General features: G+C 43.6%; 1 protein-coding gene across 4 annotated transcripts in view; it reads left to right on the top strand.

Annotated features, from left to right (window-relative positions):
* GLDC (glycine decarboxylase) overlaps window positions 1-18,591 on the top strand; it is a 142,220-nt gene that overhangs the window by 50,399 nt on the left and 73,230 nt on the right. For 3 of the 4 annotated variants that reach the window (XM_051858199.3, XM_051858196.3, XM_002708098.6), the window contains one exon: window positions 13,821-13,956. In XM_051858199.3, coding sequence (XP_051714159.1) covers window positions 13,892-13,956 — 65 coding nt within the window. In that variant the 5' untranslated portion in view covers window positions 13,821-13,891. Of the gene's footprint in view, window positions 1-1,072; window positions 1,192-13,820; window positions 13,957-18,591 lie in introns of those variants that run through there. The other variant, XM_089299418.1, reaches the window with a different exon arrangement.

The raw sequence follows: 18,591 nt of genomic DNA, 5'->3' as shown, positions 1-18,591 counted from the left end.
AATCTGACCTCCATGGAAGGAGAGAAAGATGGAAGGAAGATTGAGTAGGAAGAATCTTTTTTTAAAAATATTTATTTATTTTATTTTAAAGTCAGAGTTACACAGAGAGAGAAGGAGAGGCAGACAGAGAGAGAGAGTGCAAGGTCTTCCATCTGCTGGTTCACTCCCCAATTGGCTGCAACGGGCGGAGATGCGATGATCCGAAGCCAGGAGCCAGGAGCTTCCTCTGGGTCTCCCCAGAGTGCAGGGGCCCAAGGACTTGGGCCATCTTCTACTGCTTCCCCAGTCCATAGCAGAGAGCTGGATCAGAAGTAGAGCAGCTGAGACTCCAACTGGCGCCCAATATGGGATGCCAACACTGCAGGCAGCAGCTTTACCCACTACGCCACAGTGCCAGCCCCAAGAAGAATCTTAACACAACAGCACAAGTATAAGAAGGTTTCAGTTAGGCCAGGAGGGAGTTCTTGAACTAAAATCACTTATCTGAGAAGTCTCATGTCTCACAAGAATGAGTCTGTATTAGTTCTGTTGGGCCTAATCATTGATTGGAGGAAGCCCAGGGGAAGCATGGTTTGGGAACAAACATGTTGGTTGCTCCTGAGGGGCAGCAGATGACAGCAGATGGGGCTGTCAGTCAGTTTGTAGGCTTTGGTGTCTCTGAGTTATGGTGATATCTTTAATAGAGAGGGAACAGGCAGGAGAAAGTCTTGGCAGAAGGAGAGAGCAAGTCCTGCTTGAATAGAATTAGACTTGAGATGGTTGTGGAACATGGATTTGGAAAGCTTGAAGCAAGAGTTGCAAAGTAGAGTTTAGAGTTCAAGAGAACGATAGAGATAGAGCTCCAAGTTTTGTGAGTCTTCTGAAAGAATTCATGGGAATTAGTGAGAATTCCCAGAGATAGAGTGTGGGGAAGAAAGTAAAAGCCAAGATATTGTAAAATAGAGCACGTGGAAGGAAGAGGCACAGCAGTCTGAGAGGAAGTCATCGGAGTCCGGAGGGGACATTTGAGTCAGGGTTGTCATCCCCAGTCTCATATTCTGACCCTTTCTTAGGCACAAGAGGGAAGAAAGTCCACATAACCCTAAAACGATCCTTTGAGTGGGGAGAATTTGAAGGGCTGCCTGTCTGAGGATCTCTGCATGACAAGAAGGAAGGGTGAAACTAAGCTTAGGGAAACTAAGCATCTGGCTGGTAAGTAAGGAGTCTAGATTAAACAATATGGAGATTGAATGGCATAAATTTGTAAATTCTGGTAGTTAGGTAAAATAGATTTACTCATTTATTTGAAAGGCAGAGTTACAGAGTGTCAGTTATTGCTCTGGGAGCAGGAACAGGGAAGGGAGAGTTCACCTGAGGTTGAGGATAGGCCAAGTCAAGTGCCAAGGACTTCAAGGTCTGCTAGTCAGATCAGGTCAGGTCAACTGGGTTTGGAGAGAGGTGAAGCAGTGTTGTCCACACTTTGCTTAGAAGCTCAGTGGTCAAGCTTGTGAAACTGGGAATGAGGGCCCGAGTTTGGGGCAGGTGCCAGACAATGAGGTTGTGAGCTGCTTGTGGTTGGGTCTGAGTTCTGATTTCTATCTTTGTCTTCTTTCTATCCCACAAAATAGCATTGTGCTTGGTTTTAATAAGTCTCAGTAATATGACATAAGAATAACTTTGATCTTATTGTTTAAAAAAGATTTACTTATTTATTTGAAAGGCAGAGTTACACAGAGAGAGATCATCCATTCACTAGGTACTCCCCAAATGGCTGCAGTGACCAGGGCAAGCCAGGCCAAAGCCAGGAGCCAGGAGTTTTATCTGGGTCTCCATGTGGGTTCAGGGGCCCAAGCACTTGGGCCATCTTTGGCTACTTTCCCAGGTGCATTAGCAGAGAGCTGGATCGGAAGTGGAGGCAACGATTTAACCCACTGCATCATAATCCCTTTGATCTCATTTTGACTGTTTAAATTTTCTTAATTTATTAAGCCCAGAGTATTTTTGTGAAGATGCAGACTAAGAATTTTATAAGAATTCCCGATGTCTGTAGCATTGATGTTCTAATTGATTGAACAATTAGGAAATAACATCTCTGAAAATTTGAGGTAATTAAAGGCACTGCATTATTTCACAAAAATTTCGTAATAGCTGCAGGCTTCCATTTATAAATGTTTCTCCAAACGCTGTGCTTTGAGGGATGTAGTTGAACCAAATGTGAGGACAATTTTGGAACTGATTTGTCATCATGGACTCTTTGATGGGTGAATTATTGGGAATATTGAGCTAGCTGTATATTAGAGTTAAACTAAATTTTAATTGAAACACATTAGTTCATTTGTATTTTCTCAACACTTACTCTGTGCCTAGCAACCCATTATGCTCCTACCCACAAAGAGATTACAGTGTACTTGGTGAAATTCTTGGTTGGTTGGACTGCAAATTTCCTCATATGCATATTCCTTTGATCTGTAAAAAAAATCTTTCCCCAGGCATGATCAGTTGTTTGAATTGGCCTCTTAGAACATACCCTTCTTTCCGCTCTTGTTTTTTCTCTGCGGGCCATAACAATCTACCCATGGGGCAGCAGAGAGAAGAAACAAGTACTCCAGGACTTCAACTCATTCTGATTTCAAACTCACCTTTGGTCTGATTACATACCTCAGCTGGTATTCCAGATAAATATTATGAATTGCAATGTTTCTGTGTGTGTGTGTGTGTGTGTGTGTTTTAATGAAGAGAGGCCATGGTATTTTCCAGAAAGGATTATGATTCAAGTCCAAGGAGTAAAATAACAGTTATAGTATTCCTCATCCCTCCATCCCTACTGAGGATGCTTTTCTGGTTTTCCTATGGTAAGTAGGATCTTGAAGATCGTCTTTTGAGTGAGCAGGAAGAGCTGAAGGAAATACTAATTTGTATGGAGATATGGGACCAAAGATTCCCTAGACACACAGATGAGACATGCCTCAGCTCCTTTTGGGTAGAGGTGTCCTGGGGAGGACACTAACCTCTGAGACTCATTAAGGAGGTTGAATCAGGTGGTTTATTAATTGAAAAAGAAGACAAGGAAGAGCTTGGCAGGATGAGGGTGAGGGGAGTCAGAGTTCCAGCTGGCTTTTCATATAAAGCTTATTATTTAAAAAAATTTATCTTTTTATTTGTTTGAAAGGCAGAGTTATAGAGCGGAAAGACAGAGAGAGAGAAAGAGAGAGAGGTCTTCCATCTGGTTCACTCCCCAGATGGCCATAATGGCTGGAGCCACGCCCATCTGAAGCCAAGAGCCAGGAGTTTCCTCCAGATCTCTCATGCAGGTGCAGAGGCCAAGGACTTGGGCCATCTTCTGCTACTTTCTCAGGCCATAGTAGAGAGCTGGATTAGAAGTAGAGTAGCTGGGACTCAAACCGGTGCCCATATGGGATAATGGCACTGCAGATGCCAGCTTTACCCACTATGCCACAGTTCCAGCCTCGAGATATTCTGTTAATAAACAAGTATATGCATATATATATATATTTTTTTTTCAGAGTGGACAGTGAGAGAGACAGAGAAAAAGGTCTTCCTTTTGCCGTTGGTTCACCCTCCAATGGCCGCCGCGGCCGGTGCACTGCCGCCAACGCACTGCGCTGATCCAAAGGCAGGAGCCAGGTGCTTATCCTGGTCTCCCATGCGGGTGCAGGGCCCAAGTACTTGGACCATCCTCCACTGCACTCCCGGGCCATAGCAGAGAGCTGGCCTGGAAGAGGGGCAACTGGAACAGAATCCGGCGCCCCGACTGGGACTAGCACCCTGTGTGCCAGCGCCGCAGGCGGAGGATTAGCCTATTGATCCACGGCGCCGGCCAATAAATTATTCTTTTGAAAATATAAGTGGGGCTGGCATTGTGGCATAGTGGGTAAAGCTACCACCTGCAATGCTGGCATCCCATGTGGGTGCTATTTTGAGAGCTGGCTGCTCCACTTCTGATCTAGCTCCTTGCAAATGCACCTGGGAAAGCAGCAGAAGGTGGTCCAAGTGCTTTGGCCCCTGTACCCATGTGGGAGACCCTGATGAAGCCCCAGGCTCCTGGTTTCAGCCTGGCACAACCCTTGCTGTTGTAGCCATTTGAGGAGTGAACCAGTGGATGGAAGATCTCTGTCTCTGTATCTCTCTGTCTCTGTAACTCTGACTTTCAAATATATATACATATATATTTAATATTTTCAAATCTGCTATATATATAGACAGAGAAAAAGAGCATAATATATATCCATCTAGAATCTGAGGCATTTTACTTGTCAAAGAACAAAAAACAAGTATAGATACGTTTTTATTGTAATTGAGGCCAAAGCTATTATAGCACTGTGTTTGGGATTTTGGATTAAGCATGGGGAAAATGTGCATAAGTAGTTTTCAGAAAGTTTGTGGAGTGGGGTAGGTAATGTGGTACAGCAAGTTAAGCTGCCACTTGGGATGCTCACATGCCGTATCAAGGTCCCTGGTTTCAGTCTTGACTACTCTGCTTCTGATCCAGCTTTCTGCTAATGCCCATCCTCTGGGAGAAAGCAGATGATAGCTCAAGTACTGAGGCCTCTACAATTGATGTGGGTGGAGTTCTAGGCTCCTGGCTTCAGTCTGGCCCAGACCCAGGTGATGTGGGCATTTGGGGAATGAACTAGCTGATGGAAGATGTTAAGATGTAGCAGTATCATCACTCATTCAAACTACCTGTCTGTGGCAATAACATTTTTCCAGTTCTTGTGCAAATTTACATATATCAGAAATTGAAACCTAGCCCTAGTAATGCATTGAGTATTTAACAGCTAAATTGGCTTGTTCCTATTAAGAATATTTATCTAGTGCAGTGATTGGTGCAAAGTTCTTATATTTTAGGTGTAAGTGGCATGAGTGTTGCTATTAGAAAGGCTCTTGTGTGGAAATATATAAGGAGGAATCATTTATTTTGAATCCTGAGAAGCAGGAACAGTAGGAGTCCTCACCTGCTGATTTTTAGGGAGTGGTACCCAGAGGCCACTGAATTCTGTTCTTGGTACTCAAGGACCAGGGCATTATGCAATGTGCTGAGGCAAAGGAATAAACAAGGTTAGAAACAGCAGTTTATTCCACAAGAAAAGAAGTCACTGCTTAGATGCTGAAGGGTTGCTTTGGGTCCTTCATATTTGTCAGTGCCTGACTGCCCTGTGCAACTGTAGGCTGGGAGATGGAAAATGACAGCTTGTTGCCAAGTGTTTATTTAAGGAGGATCCCTTCCTCTTTCTGTCTCATTTTCTCCCTGGTTAGTTTCATTGTACTTCACAGTCAGAAAGACAGTTACAGGAATTAGGCCTATGCACAGGAACAAGCTCTTTTTTTGTCAAGTTGAAAGGAAAAATGTGAGGAATGTGTACTCCTTTGAAGTTTGCTCTGGGGGCAGATTTCATCTCCTTTCTCCTCTCCTCTTTGTCCACACCGCATTCTTGGGTTCTGCTGCTCAGGGAGTTAGTGGCAGGTTCACCATTTTATAATGCTTCTCCTATTAAGTAGGGGAGAAGGCTGCCACTTTGGGAGTGAGAACTCCACACTATTTTCTCTAGAAAAACAATTCTTTTCCAAGAGAGAAGAGAACAGTGGTAGGCATTATGTACTTAGGAGTTTGTTTTTTTTGCAGACCTGTAACTTTTTCAAAATAAATAAATAAATCTTTTTTTTTTTTTTTAATTCAGACACACAGTAAGCTGTGTACTTGGGACATATTTTTTATTATATGTGGCTAGGGAAGCCTGAGATGTTAGATTCTATCATAGTAAGAGGCAGTTTAACTCTGTTAATCAAGTCACAGAGTCTCTTGGTTTCTGTCTGGGAAGTTTGATCATGATGAGCAACGGGTGAGTGAATGGGAAAAGCTTCCTATACCATTTATGCCTTCAGAAGCATGACTAGGTACTTTACCTACTCTTGATGTCTCAAGAGTGTCCATTTGCATGGTGTACAGAGGACAGCGCATTCTATTGAATCACATTGTTCTCAACAGAAGATAAAATTGGTAATAAAGACCAGGCTGTGGTAAGAAACAACAGGAGGAAACTTGTATCACCCCAAGATTGATAGGGGCAGAGTCCGCCAATGCTTGGAAAGTTTAGCTGGTTGTGCAGGGACTAGAGAGAGTATACCTTTGTAGGGCTAGAAACTTGTTTCTCAAGTTTTGTTCATACCTCTAGGCATTACCTGTAATTATTTTGTTCTTCATTTATGCTAACTGTTCATTATGCTAAAAATTTCAGGTTTTTTTTTAAGATGTCAGTGGCTGTTTTTTTTTTTTTTTTAAGATTTGTTTATTTATTTGAAAGGCAGAGTTACAGAGAGGCAGAGGCACACACACACACACAGAGAGAGAGAGAGAGACAGAGACAGAGACAGAGACATAGACAGAGAAAGAGAGGTCCTCCATCCACTGGTTCATTCCCCAGATGGCTGCAATGGTTGGGGCTGGGCCTATCTAAAGCCAGGAGCCAGAAGCTTCTTCTGGGTCTCCCACGTGGGTGCAGGGGCCCAAGGACTTGGGCCATCTTCCACTACTTTCCCAGGCCATAGCAGAGAGCTGGATTGGAAGTGGAGCAGGTAGGACTCGAACCAGTGCCCACATGGGATGCTGGCAATACAGGCGGCAGCTTTACCCACTATGCCATGGTGCCCGTCAGTGGCTGTCTTGAGGGATACTGATGTGGAATGTTCCAGTGGTTTCCTGGCTGATCTCCTCCTTGCTATTGAAGGCATGGGGTGAAGACACAACTGGGCCAAGGTGGCAGAAGACCGCTGAAGGAAGGGGAAGTGGGAATTGGGCTTTCTCACAACTGGGTTTTGACCTTTGACCATCTCTCATGGACAGCTCTGCTTGGGGTTATGAGAAAATGGGTTTTCTCATGAAGGAAAATTCAGACCTTCTCTACCATTCTGGTTGAGCGTCTAGGATCTGCAGACATATCAGCACCCATACTAGCACTGATAATTTTCTTTTTTAAAAAAATTTTTATTTGAAAGGCAGACTTACAGAAAGAGAGGGAGAAAGATACATACAGAGAGATCTTCTATCCACTGGTTCACCCTCCAAATGACTGCAAAGGCCTGGAGTAGACCAAGCCAAAGCCAGGAGCCAGGCACTTCTTCCAAGTCTCCCACATGGGTGCAGAGGCCCCATCTTCTGCTGCTTTCCCAGACACATTTGTAGGGAGCTGGATTGGAAGTGGAACAGCCAGGACTCAAACCAGTGCCCATATGGGATGCCAGCATTCCAGGTTGGCCACAACACAAGCCTCAGCACTGTTGATTTTCACACTTGAGTGACACTCCTGAAACCTTTTATTAAAGGTTTATTAATTCAAAAGAGTTACAGAGAAAGGTAGAAAAACACACACAGAGAGGGGAGAGAGAGAGAGAGAGAAAAGTCTTCCATCCGCTGGTTCAATCTTCAAATGGCCACAATGGCCAGAGCTGAGCTGGTCTGAAGCCAGGAGAATGAAGGTTCTTCAAGTCCTCTAAGGACTTGGGCCATCCTTCCATGCTTTCCTAGGCGCATTAGCAAGGAGCCAGTTCGGAAGTTGAGCAGCCAGGACTAGAACTGGTACCCATGTGATAAGCCATATGATAAGCCGGTGCTGTAGGCCAGGGCTTTAACCCCCTGTGCAACAGCACCAGCCCCACTCCTGAAATTTTTAAAAAGCTGATTAGCATTAATAAAGAATAAAAAAATATAGAGACCAACATTGTGGTGCAGTGGGTAAGCTGCTGCCTGTGACACCAGCATCTCATGTGGATACTGGTTCAGGTCCTGGCTGCTACACTTCTGATCTAGCTTCCTGCTGATTTGCCTGGGAACACAGCAGAAGATGATCTAAGTGCTTGGGTCCCTGCACCTACATGGTAGACCCATATGGCATTCCTGGCTCTTGGCTCCTGGCTTTGGTCACTGTGGCCATTTGGGAAGTGAACCAGTAGATGGAAGATCTCTATGTATATGTGTCTTCCCCTCTTTTCTTTCTGTAACTCTGTCCTTAAAATAAATAAAAATAAATTTTAAAAAATCAATTATAAAACCCAGAAGCATAGATGGTCAACTTAGGACACAGAAGTTTCTTTCTTTTTTTTTTTTTTTTAAAGATTTATTTATTTTATTTGAAAATCAGAGTTACACAGAGAGAGGAGAGGTGGAGAAAGAGAGTTCTTCCATCCACTGGTTCACTCCCCAATTGGCTGCAACAGCCAGAGCTGCGCCCATCTGAAGCCAGGAGCCAGGAGCCAGGAGCTTCTTCTGGGTTTCCCACGTGGGTGCAGGGGCCCAAGCACTTGGGCCATCTTCTGCTGCCTTCCCAAGCACATTAGCAGGGATCTGGGTCAGAAGTGGAGCAGCTGGGACTCAAATCAGTGCTCATACGGGATGCCAACATCACAGGCAATGGGTTAACCCACTGCACCACAACACCAACCCCTCCACAGTATAATTTTTAAAAATATGTTTTAATTTTCATTTTATTTGAAAGACAGAATCAGAGGTCTTTCATCTACTGGTACAGTCCCCAGATACCTACAACAACTGGGACTGGGCCAGACTGAAGTCAGGGTGCCATTCCAGGTCTCCAGCGTGGATAGTAGAGATCCAAGTACTTCTTGAGGTATTCATTACTTATCACCTCCAATAGTGTGCATTAATAGGAAGCTGGAACAGAAGCAGAGCTGTGACTTGAACCCCCATACTCAAATATACAATGCAGATATCCTAAGTAGTGTCTTCACTGCTGAGCCAAATGTCCACCTACACAGTATAATTTTTAAGGGGGAAATTTGAAAAGCCTTTAGTTACTAAAAGAAATAACAAAAAGTTCAACATGAGAAGCACGTTTTATTCATTCTACACTGCCTATGTGCTATCCCCTCAAACTGGAAATGTTTTATAAACATTGTGTGGGTTTCAGCTTCAACTTGTGGGGTTCAACTTCCTGCCACCTTCTAAGTGTGAAGTGCTGTCTTGTTCCTGTGTTCCTTTTATCAAGTGAAAAAATAGGCTGTATCCATCCCCTGCAATACTCACATTCAATTTAACCTCCTCACTGAGAGTCTGGTCTTAGGGAGTTAATTGTCAGGACTGGTTTGGTAGCCCATTGTGCCTTCCTAGGGATCCTAACTTCTGCCTTCCCTTTGGGGTAACATAGACCCCTGTCTTACTACTTTCTTAGGAGAAGATCTTGGTTACATGTTTGTAATAAAATCTTTAACTCTGTCTTTCATATCAGTGGGAACCAGCAAATACACCAAGGCCACTATCACAGGAGTAGCAAATAAAACTATAGCAAAAAAAAAAACAAAAAAAACAAAAAAAACAAAGAAAGGTCAAACGTGAAAAGTAAGGCTTGTGGAGCTGGCACTGTAGCGCAGCAGGTTTAAGCCCTGGCCTGAAGCACCAGAATCTCTTATGGGCACCGGTTCTAGTCCCGGCTGCTCCTCTTCCAATCCAGCTCTCTGCTATGGACTGGGAAAGCAGTAGAAGATGGTCCAAGTCCTTGGGCCCCTGTACCCATGTGGGAGACCCGGAGGAGGCTCCCGGCTCCTGGCTTCGGATCGGCACAGCTCCGGCTGTTGCAGCCATCTGGGGAGTGAACTAGTGGATGGAAGACCTCTCTCTCTGTCTCTCTACCTTTCTCTGTAACTCTGTCTTTCAAATAAATAAAAATAAATATAAAAAAGTAAGGCTTGTTGATCCTACAATGCCAATGCCCTATACAACCAATTTCTAAAGTCTACAGGCAAAATCAAAACAATACCTCTGAGTGCCTTCATATGGAGGAAGAACAGTCGATTTTTTTTAATAAGATTCTATTTATTTACTTGAAAGAGTTACAGAGAGGCAGAGGCAGAGAGAGAGAGAGAGAGAGAGAGAGAGAGTCAGTCGTCCATCTGCTGGCTTAAGAGAGAGAAAGAGTCTTCCACCAACTGGTTCATTCCCCAAATGGCTGCAACAGCTGGATCTGAGCTGATTCAAAGCCAGGAGCCAGGAGGTTCTTCTGGGTCTCCCACATGGGTACAGGGGCCCAAGGACTTGGAATATCTTCCACTGCTTTCCCAGGCCATAGCAGAGAGCTGGATCAAAAGTGAGCAGCCAGGGCTTGAACCAGCACCCATAGGGGATACCTGCCCCACAGGCGGTGGCTTTACCCACTATGCCACAGTGCTGGCCCCAGAGCAGTAGATTTTTGTTCCTAGTTGGGTGATCTAGGGTTTGATTTTAGTTTAGGGTTCTTCTCAGATTCTTTTTTTATTTTTTAAATATTTATTTATTTGAAAGGTAGAGTTACACAGAGAGAGGGAGAGGCAGAGAGAGAGAGAGAGGTCTTCCATCCGTTGGTTCACTCCCCAATTGGCTGCAATGGCCAGAGCTGCACCAATCTGAAGCTAGGAGCCAGGAGCTTCCTCTGGGTCTCCCACGTGGGTACAGGGGCCCAAGGGCTTGGACCATCTTCCACTGCTTTCCTAGGCCATAGTAGAGAGCTGGATCGGAAGTGGAACAGCTGGAACTTGAACCGGCTCCCATGTGGGATGCCAGCACTTCAGGTGGCAGCTTTACCCACTACACCACAGTGTTGGGGCCTCCCCTAGAATAATTTTTTTTTTAAGATTTATTTTAGGGGCCAGCACCATGGCTCACTTGGTTAATCATCCACCTGCGGCGCCAGCATCCAGGTTTCTAGTCCCAGTTCCTCCTCTTCCAGTCCAGCTCTCTGCTGTGGGCCGGGAGGGCAGTGGAGGATGGCCCAAGTGCTTGGGCCCCTGCACCCACATGGGAGACCAGGAGGAAGCACCTGGCTCCTGGCTTCATTTTGGCACAGTGCTGGCTGTAGCGGCCATTTGGAGAGTGAACCAACAGAAGGAAGACATTTCTGTCTCCTTCTCTCACTGTCTATAACTCTACCTGTCATTAAAAAAATTATTTTAGAAGAATCTTAATGTGTGGGACGAGTGTTTAACTATCCAGCAGGGCTGAAGGACAGCACAATCTCTCCTGGAAATGGAAGTTAGACTTCCCTTTGTTATTTTAATAGGGCTGCCATAACAATATATCACAACAGGAATTTATTCTCTCACAGTAAGTCCAAAATTAAGGTATTGACAGCCTTGGTTCCTTTTTGGAGGTTCTGAGGGAAAATCTGTTCCTAACCTCTCTCCTAGCTTCTGGCTGTTTTTAGCAATCCTTGGTATTCCTTGGCTTGTCGATGCATCACTGCAGTCTCTGCTTCCATCATTACGTAGCATTTTCTCTCAGTCTGTGTCTCTGTGTCCAAATTTTCCCCTTCTCATTGCATTAGGACTACCTGATCCCATTTTAAACTTGATTTCATCAAGAAAGATCTTATTTTCAAGTAAGTTTACTTTCTCAGGTACTGGGCGTCAGGGTGTCAACATATCATTTTGGGGGACACACAATTCAACTCATAACACTACTCTTACTACCTCCCTTTTGGACTGTTGTATTGGCCTCTCATTCACATCTTCCGTGTCCTTGGTGTCTCCCTTCTGTGACTCCTCTACATCATCAGTAGAATGGTCTTCTATAATGTTGAAAGAAACATCATTCTCCAGCTCGAAAATACTCTATGACTTCCCAAGGCTAACCTCTTGATTTGGCAAAGCCCTTCACAGACTGTACTCATTTGAGATCTGGACCTTTTGTCCTCATGGCATAATGTGTAGCAGGGACCTGTCCCTCTTGTTCAGGATCTTAATTGAAACTGGCCTTGCCTGCCAGGCACTGCTAATTAATTTCCCCTCCTACTGGGCTACTGACTCACTCTGCCCTAAGATTACTTGGGAAGTGATTAAATTTCTTGCTTGTTCCTAAGGATTCTGTCTTTGCATATTTCCTCACATGTTGGTTTCTTGTGCTTTGACTTATGTTCTAAACTTTCACTGGAAGAAGGCTAGACTGTCCCTACTCCATAAGGCAGTTGGATTATTCTTACTCATGAAGCTGATAGTCACAGAATTATCTGTTTTTTTGTTTTGTTTTGTTTTGTTTTGTTTTGACAGGCAGAGTTAGACAGTGAGAGAGAGAGAGACAGAGAGAAAGGTCTTCCTTCTTTCCTTCTGTTGGTTCACCCCCCAGATGGCTGCTATGGCCCACGCGCTGCGCTGATCCGAAGCCAGGAGCCAGGTGCTTCCTCCTGGTTTCCCATGTGGGTGCAGGGCCCAAGCACTTGGGCCATCCTCCACTGCCCTCCTGGGCCACAGCAGAGAGCTGGACTGGAAGAGGAGCAACCGGGACAGAATCTGGCCCCCCAACCAGGACTAGAACCCGGGGTGCCGGCGCCGCAGATAGATGATTAGCCAAGTGAGCCGCGGCGCTGGCCTGAATTATCTGTTCTTTCCTTAGTCTTCACTGGCACAGCAACTTGTCTCATTCATTTATTTGCTTTGAAAACATGTGGTGTGAGAGTGGGGCAAGTGTGACAGTGAGGCAGGGGGTGGGAATATTTTCATTGAGGGAAAAGAAGTATAGATAGGAATAATATTCAGAAAGAGTTCAGCAGGGTTAAAACAATGGAGACCTCTTCCTGGTGAATTTGCTGTCTTGATTTTGCTACACCTAGGTTTTCTCTGACATAGCAAAAATAAAAACTGTCAGTTCCAGCCTTTGAGTTACTGAGTCCTTAAGAAGATCGTAAAGGAGTGAGACATTTTCCTAAGTAATTATATCCTAGTTAAATTCTAGTTGCATAATCTATCCATATGCAGAAGAGCAGAGAATGAACCATATAATGTCATTGGTGTCTAAAATGTACCTTACCATACAAGTGCTGTACATGTACCAGGGTCAGCTTCACCCACTGGGTTAAAGTGTGGAATCTGGAGTTAGAGAGACTGGAATAATAATACTTTAATTTAAAACTGTTTGATATTGGGAAGTAATCCTCTTCAAGGCTCAATTTCCTAGGCTGTACAAAGACAGTTTCTGGCAGAGTGGGGGCTGGACTGTGGTGCAGCTGGTTAAACTGTTTCCTGCAGCACTGGCAACCCACATGGGCGCCAGTTTGAGTCCTGGCTACTCCACTTTGAATCCAGCTCCCAGCTAATGTGCTTGGGAAAGAAGTGGAAAATGCCCAAGTCCTTGGGCCCCAACACCCACATAGGAGACATGGGTGAAGCTCCTGGCTCCTAGCTTCCAGCTGCGGTGTGGCCAACTCCTGGCCGATGTGGCCATTTGTGGTCTGCTTCCAAGAACTTTTATAATTCATAATCACACAAGTGCCTTAATGTGAATGTTGGTTAAAATTACTTGTGGTCTTTTATTATGACTGATATTTTTTTTGATGACAGACCTTTTATACCTTCTCAGTAATGCAGAAGGAAAATGTCTGACTTAATAGACCAATTTTAGAGGAAATATAGGTTATGTGTTATTTAAGACTAAATCCTTGCCTGTTTCCAGAAAGTATAAGGCAATGTAACATGGAAAGCAATATTTTACTGAGCATAAGACAGAATTTTCATTTAGAATAAATATATTAGAAATGTAAACGCAGCAGAAAAAACCTCATATGAAGCAAGTGTTAAAAGTGAGGAATTCTGGCAAACCAAAAATAAAAAAACTAGAAAAAAGGTCAAAAAATTATGAGAGACCACACTTAAGGAGAATTTAGTACTGTTTTGGAAATTTTTTCAAATTTCTACAAACTTTTTTTTTGGTTGGACAAATGATTCTTATATTTTCCATATAACTGTTCTTATAAAAATGTTCAAACAAAATGAGGGTTTTGAAATATAAACAGAGTTCTTTTTTGAGACATTTTTGTTTGTAACATTTCTCTCTTTCTTATAATCAGGTGAAAATGAAATCCTTTCAACTCTGCGAGCCATTTCAAGGAAGAATCTGATCTGGAGATCATACATTGGCATGGGCTATTATAACTGCTCAGTGCCCCAGGCAATTTTGCGGAACTTATTGGAGAACTCAGGATGGTAAAGTATCTCTGAAAGAACAGGAATACTATCATTTGCTTAATTCTCCCCATCTTCCATCTTTCCTCATGGTGTTTAAGAACCTACTCATTGACACCTGCTCCCAAGTGCTATCTTCAGGAACTTGTCTGGCTTGAGAAATTTCCTTGCTCAAATGTTGAGGAAATAGAAACTTTCCACTTTTATTCCCAAAAATTCTTCTAGCACCTGAAATTGTCAATACTGGTAACATCTTCCTCTCTGCAACTAATTTGTCTTTGAAAGTCAATACAGGGTGTGGGCAGATCCAGGACATTATTCCTCTTTGGAGACCTTGGGATTTCAGGCTATGTCTGAGCTCACTCAGTCTGTTTTGGACCCTGGAAGAGACTACACTGTGCACTGTCAGGGTTATAAGAAGGCAGAGAAACATGTCTCCTCTCCCTTCATATTCCAAGTTCACAATCTACTGAAAAGAAGCCATGGTATTAGATAAATGGAGATCATAATACCAGCTTTGTTCCCAGCGTGTGTTCTGTAGAAATGCTCTTCTAGTAGAGATAAGAGAAGGATCAGAGCTGTTTATGTCGTTACTTGTTCCCATCTCTCCAATCAGATAAGTTACTCTGCCTCTTCTAGGTTTGCATGCCTGTCTATCCAAACCGCTGAGTCCCCTGGCTACTCCAGTGCTCTCTAACCGGGCAAAACTGAAAATGCTTCTGCATTTGAAGGAAAACCCCTAGTCATTTCCATGCTATTTGCTGTTTGATATAAAGAACCAAATAGAGGTCACATCCCATTGCTGTAGGAGGTACTTTGGTGATTACTTGACATGCAGACATCACAGTTCAAAAAGTGTCTAAGGGCAGATAAGAGCATCTACTTAAGTCCACGGGCTAATAATGTCTAACTGTAGACCAGGACAGGTAGGGACCCCAAGCCTTTCTTTTCCTCCTTTTTAGATAAGTACCATTTTATATACCAGAATCTTTGAATTGAAACTATTTCAAATGATGCCTTAGTCTTTTTTTTTTTTTTTAAGATTTATTTATTTGAAAGTCAGAGTTACACAGAGAGAGGAGAAGCAGAGAGAGAGAGAGAGAGAGAGAGAGAGAGAGAGAGAGAGAGAGGTCTTCCATCCAATGGTTCACTCCCCAATTGGCTGCAATGGCCGGAGCTGTGCCAATCTGAAGCCAGGAGCCAGGAGCTTCTTCCAGGTCTCCCATGTGGGTGCAGGGGCCCAAGGACTTGGGCCATCTTCTACTGCTTTCCCGGGCCACAGCAGAGAGCTGGATTGGAAATGGAGCAACCAGGACTTTAACCGGTACTCATATGGGATGCCGGCGCTTCGGACCAGGGCGGTAACCTGCTGCGCCACAGTGCCGGCTCCAGTCTTTTTTTTTTTTTTAATATTTATTTTATTTATTTGAAAGTCCTATTTAGAGGGACAGAGAGAGAGCAACAGAGACAGAGAGAAACGTCTTCCATTCACTAGTTTATTCCCCAAATGGTTGGAGTGGCTGGGGCCGAGCCAGGCTGAAGCCAGGAGCTAGAAGCCTCTTCCAGATCTCCCACACAGATGGCAGGGGCCCAAGCACTTGAGCCATCCTCTGTTGCTTTCCCAGGCCATTAGCAGGGAGCTGAATAGGAAGTGGAGCAGCCTGGACTCAGCCAGCACCCATATGAGATGCTGGCACTGCAGACAAAGTTTAATCATCTAGCCACTGCACCAGGCCCTATGCCTTAGTCTTAAAAGGAAGAATTTTTATTTGAGAATATAGACTGGACTTATTCTGAAACTATAAACTAGACACTAGAGTGGGGGATGGTAATTATTTATTCCTAGGGTGTGTGTGTGTGTGTGTGTGTGTGTATGTGTGTTTGTTTTAAATTAGTTTTCTCTTTCAATATATGTGAAAGGCAGAGTTGTAGAGAGAGAGGGAAAGAAAGAAAGAGAAGTATTCTTTTTGCTGGTTCACTCCCAAAAAGACAGCAACAGCCAGGGCCAGGCCAAGCAGAAGCCAGGAGCCAGGAGCTTTATCCAGGTCTCCCATGTGGGTGCTGGGGCCCAAGCTTTTGAACCATCTTTCACTGCTTTCTCAGGCACATTAGTGGGGAGCTGGATTGGAAGTGGAGCAGCCAGGACTCAAACTGGCACCAGTGTGGGAAGCTGATACTGCAGGCTTCAGGTGGCATCTCAACCCCTTAAGGGCCCCTTAATTAGTTTTTTTAAAGAGATAACTTTAATTTCTAGTAAGACTGTTATGAAGTGAGGATAGAGTAAGTGATTGTCTCTGTAATTCAAAGGTTATTAGGACAAGATGCAGAGGTTGTCTTTCAGATTAACATACATAAAGGTCAACTTCAGTAAAGGGAAGGTGGTCTTATTTGAATGTTACAAAATGTAATTTCCTCAACAGGAATTCTTCAAATACCCAAGCACATACTCCAAATAAATAAATAAATAAATAAGTCTTTAGAATTCACTTAACATTTTATATCTTCTGGGTACTTTTCTATAAATGCAAATATAGTCCTGGTGGGTAAGGGTGCTCTGCCTGGTTGCTTTGTGTTACATATTTGTAGGAGTTACTTTTGTTGGCATAATCACTACTGCACTGCCATTCCTACCCATAACTTTCATTTTCAGTGTGCTTTCACTCTCTAATTAATAAAACTAGTTTTTCTGCTTTGTGTGTATGTATGAATGTGTTGCATTGCTGAAGGCTTCTTCTTCACTATGGTAGTAGTAAAAATGTGAATGGTAAATGTCAAGGTTGATTTCAAAAGCAAATGGCCCATCTTTCTTCCCATTTTAAAAAGCCGTAAGAGTACATGAATGGGCCACAGCATTCCAGCAATCAGAATACTAGCCAGCAACCTCTGCTGTTGGTGGCTATGCAGAATATTGGATATATTGCTTCTTGGCTGTAAGCGAATGTGTTCATTTACTTTAGGAGCAGCTAGCATTTGGAGAGGGAGACAGTGTTGGTTTATGTTTTTGAGTCCCTGTTTTTGTGTACATTTAAAATTTCTTTCCATTCCGCGAAAGCTGATCTGAACCAGAGAGTGATAATTGTACCCTGCCAGTGCTGATAGAGAGGGCTGCGCACACAGGGTGGTAGACTTCATATTATCATCCTTCTGAATAGTTTCCATAGAGATGGAACCAACAAATTCCGGTGACGTGAGGTGAAAGTAAATGGCAACATAGCCTGGAAAGAATACAAACATTGGGCCTCTTAAAAAAAGATTTACATCAGGTCCAGAATTAATTTTATGGGATCTTCAGTTCCAAATTTTCAACTGCTGATAACATCAGTGACTAATATCAGAACCTTTATATTTTCACTGTGGCCATTTCTATTTTGTATAATTTTATCACCAGGATTGAAATGAGAAAATCTCATGAGTGTCTTATTGCAAACCCCTGCTACCTCCTTCCTTCCCAATTCCAAAAGAAATTCACAGACAAGATGATAGAGAATACAGATTATTTTGGAATCAATATTCATGCCATGTTGAATATATCAGGTATCATATCTGACCTGAACTAAATGCCTTCCTAGATATGCAAATAGTTTTTGTATATTAAAATATCTGAAAAAAAGTAATTGAGTTAATCTGTTGGAACATAGACATTATAGATCGCAAACACATGTTTTTAAGTCACTATGTTTTATCTAATTGAGGCAAGCAAACACATATACACAACAGCATGCTGTTTGGCAGCATTTTTCTCCTGAAATAAGGGTTTATTTATTATCCATTGGCATAAGACTCACTGACCTGAGTCTTTTCATAGATCATTGTTTTTAAATTTTTTGTTAATTTAATTGAAAGAAGGGAGACTGAACATGTTTCCATCTGCTAGTTCCCTCCCAAATGTCCACAATGGCTGGGGCTTAGCTGGGCTGAAGCAGAGAGCTTGATCTAGCTCTAACATGTGGGTGGCAGAAATCCAATTACTTGAAGATGGAATTAAGAGCCAGAGCTGGGTATTGAATCTATCTACTCCAATATGGAACAAATATATTTTTTTAAAGATTTATTTATTTATTTGAAAGTCAGAGTTACACAGAGATAGGAGAGGCAGAGAGAGAGATCTGCCATCCAATGGTTCACTCCCCAATTGGCCACAGTGGCCGGAGCTGCGCCGATCTGAAGCCAGGAGCCAGGAGCTTCTTCCAGGTCATCCATGTGGGTGCAAGGGCCCAAGGACTTGGGCACCATCTACTGCTTTCCCAGGCCATAGCATAGAGCTGGATCGGAAGAGGAGCAGCCAGGACTAGAACTGGCGCCCATATGGGATGCCGGCACTTCAGGCCAGGGTGTTAACCCGCTGAGCCACAGCGCCGGCCCCACAAATATTTTAAACACTTTTTTTTTTTTTTTTAAGATGTATTTGAAAGGCAGAATTATAGAGAGGCAGAGGCAGAGAGAGAGAGAGTGAGGTCTTCCATCCACTGATTCACTTCCCAGATGGCCTTAACTGCTGGAGCTGTGCTGATCCAAAGCCAGGAGCCAGGAGCTGCTTTCAGGTGTCCCATGCAGGTGTAGGGGCCCAAGGACTCGGACATCTACTGCTTTCCCAGGCCATAGCAGAGAGCTGGATCAGAAGAGGAGCATCTGGGTCTTCAACTGGTGCCTCTATGG

The sequence above is a fragment of the Oryctolagus cuniculus genome, chromosome 1 (assembly GCF_051225735.1).
Source record: "Oryctolagus cuniculus isolate XC-2025 breed Fujian yellow rabbit chromosome 1, ASM5122573v1, whole genome shotgun sequence".
Taxonomy (NCBI): domain Eukaryota; kingdom Metazoa; phylum Chordata; class Mammalia; order Lagomorpha; family Leporidae; genus Oryctolagus; species Oryctolagus cuniculus.
Note: the sequence above shows the minus strand (reverse complement) of the source record. Positions and strands in the feature narration are given on the sequence as shown.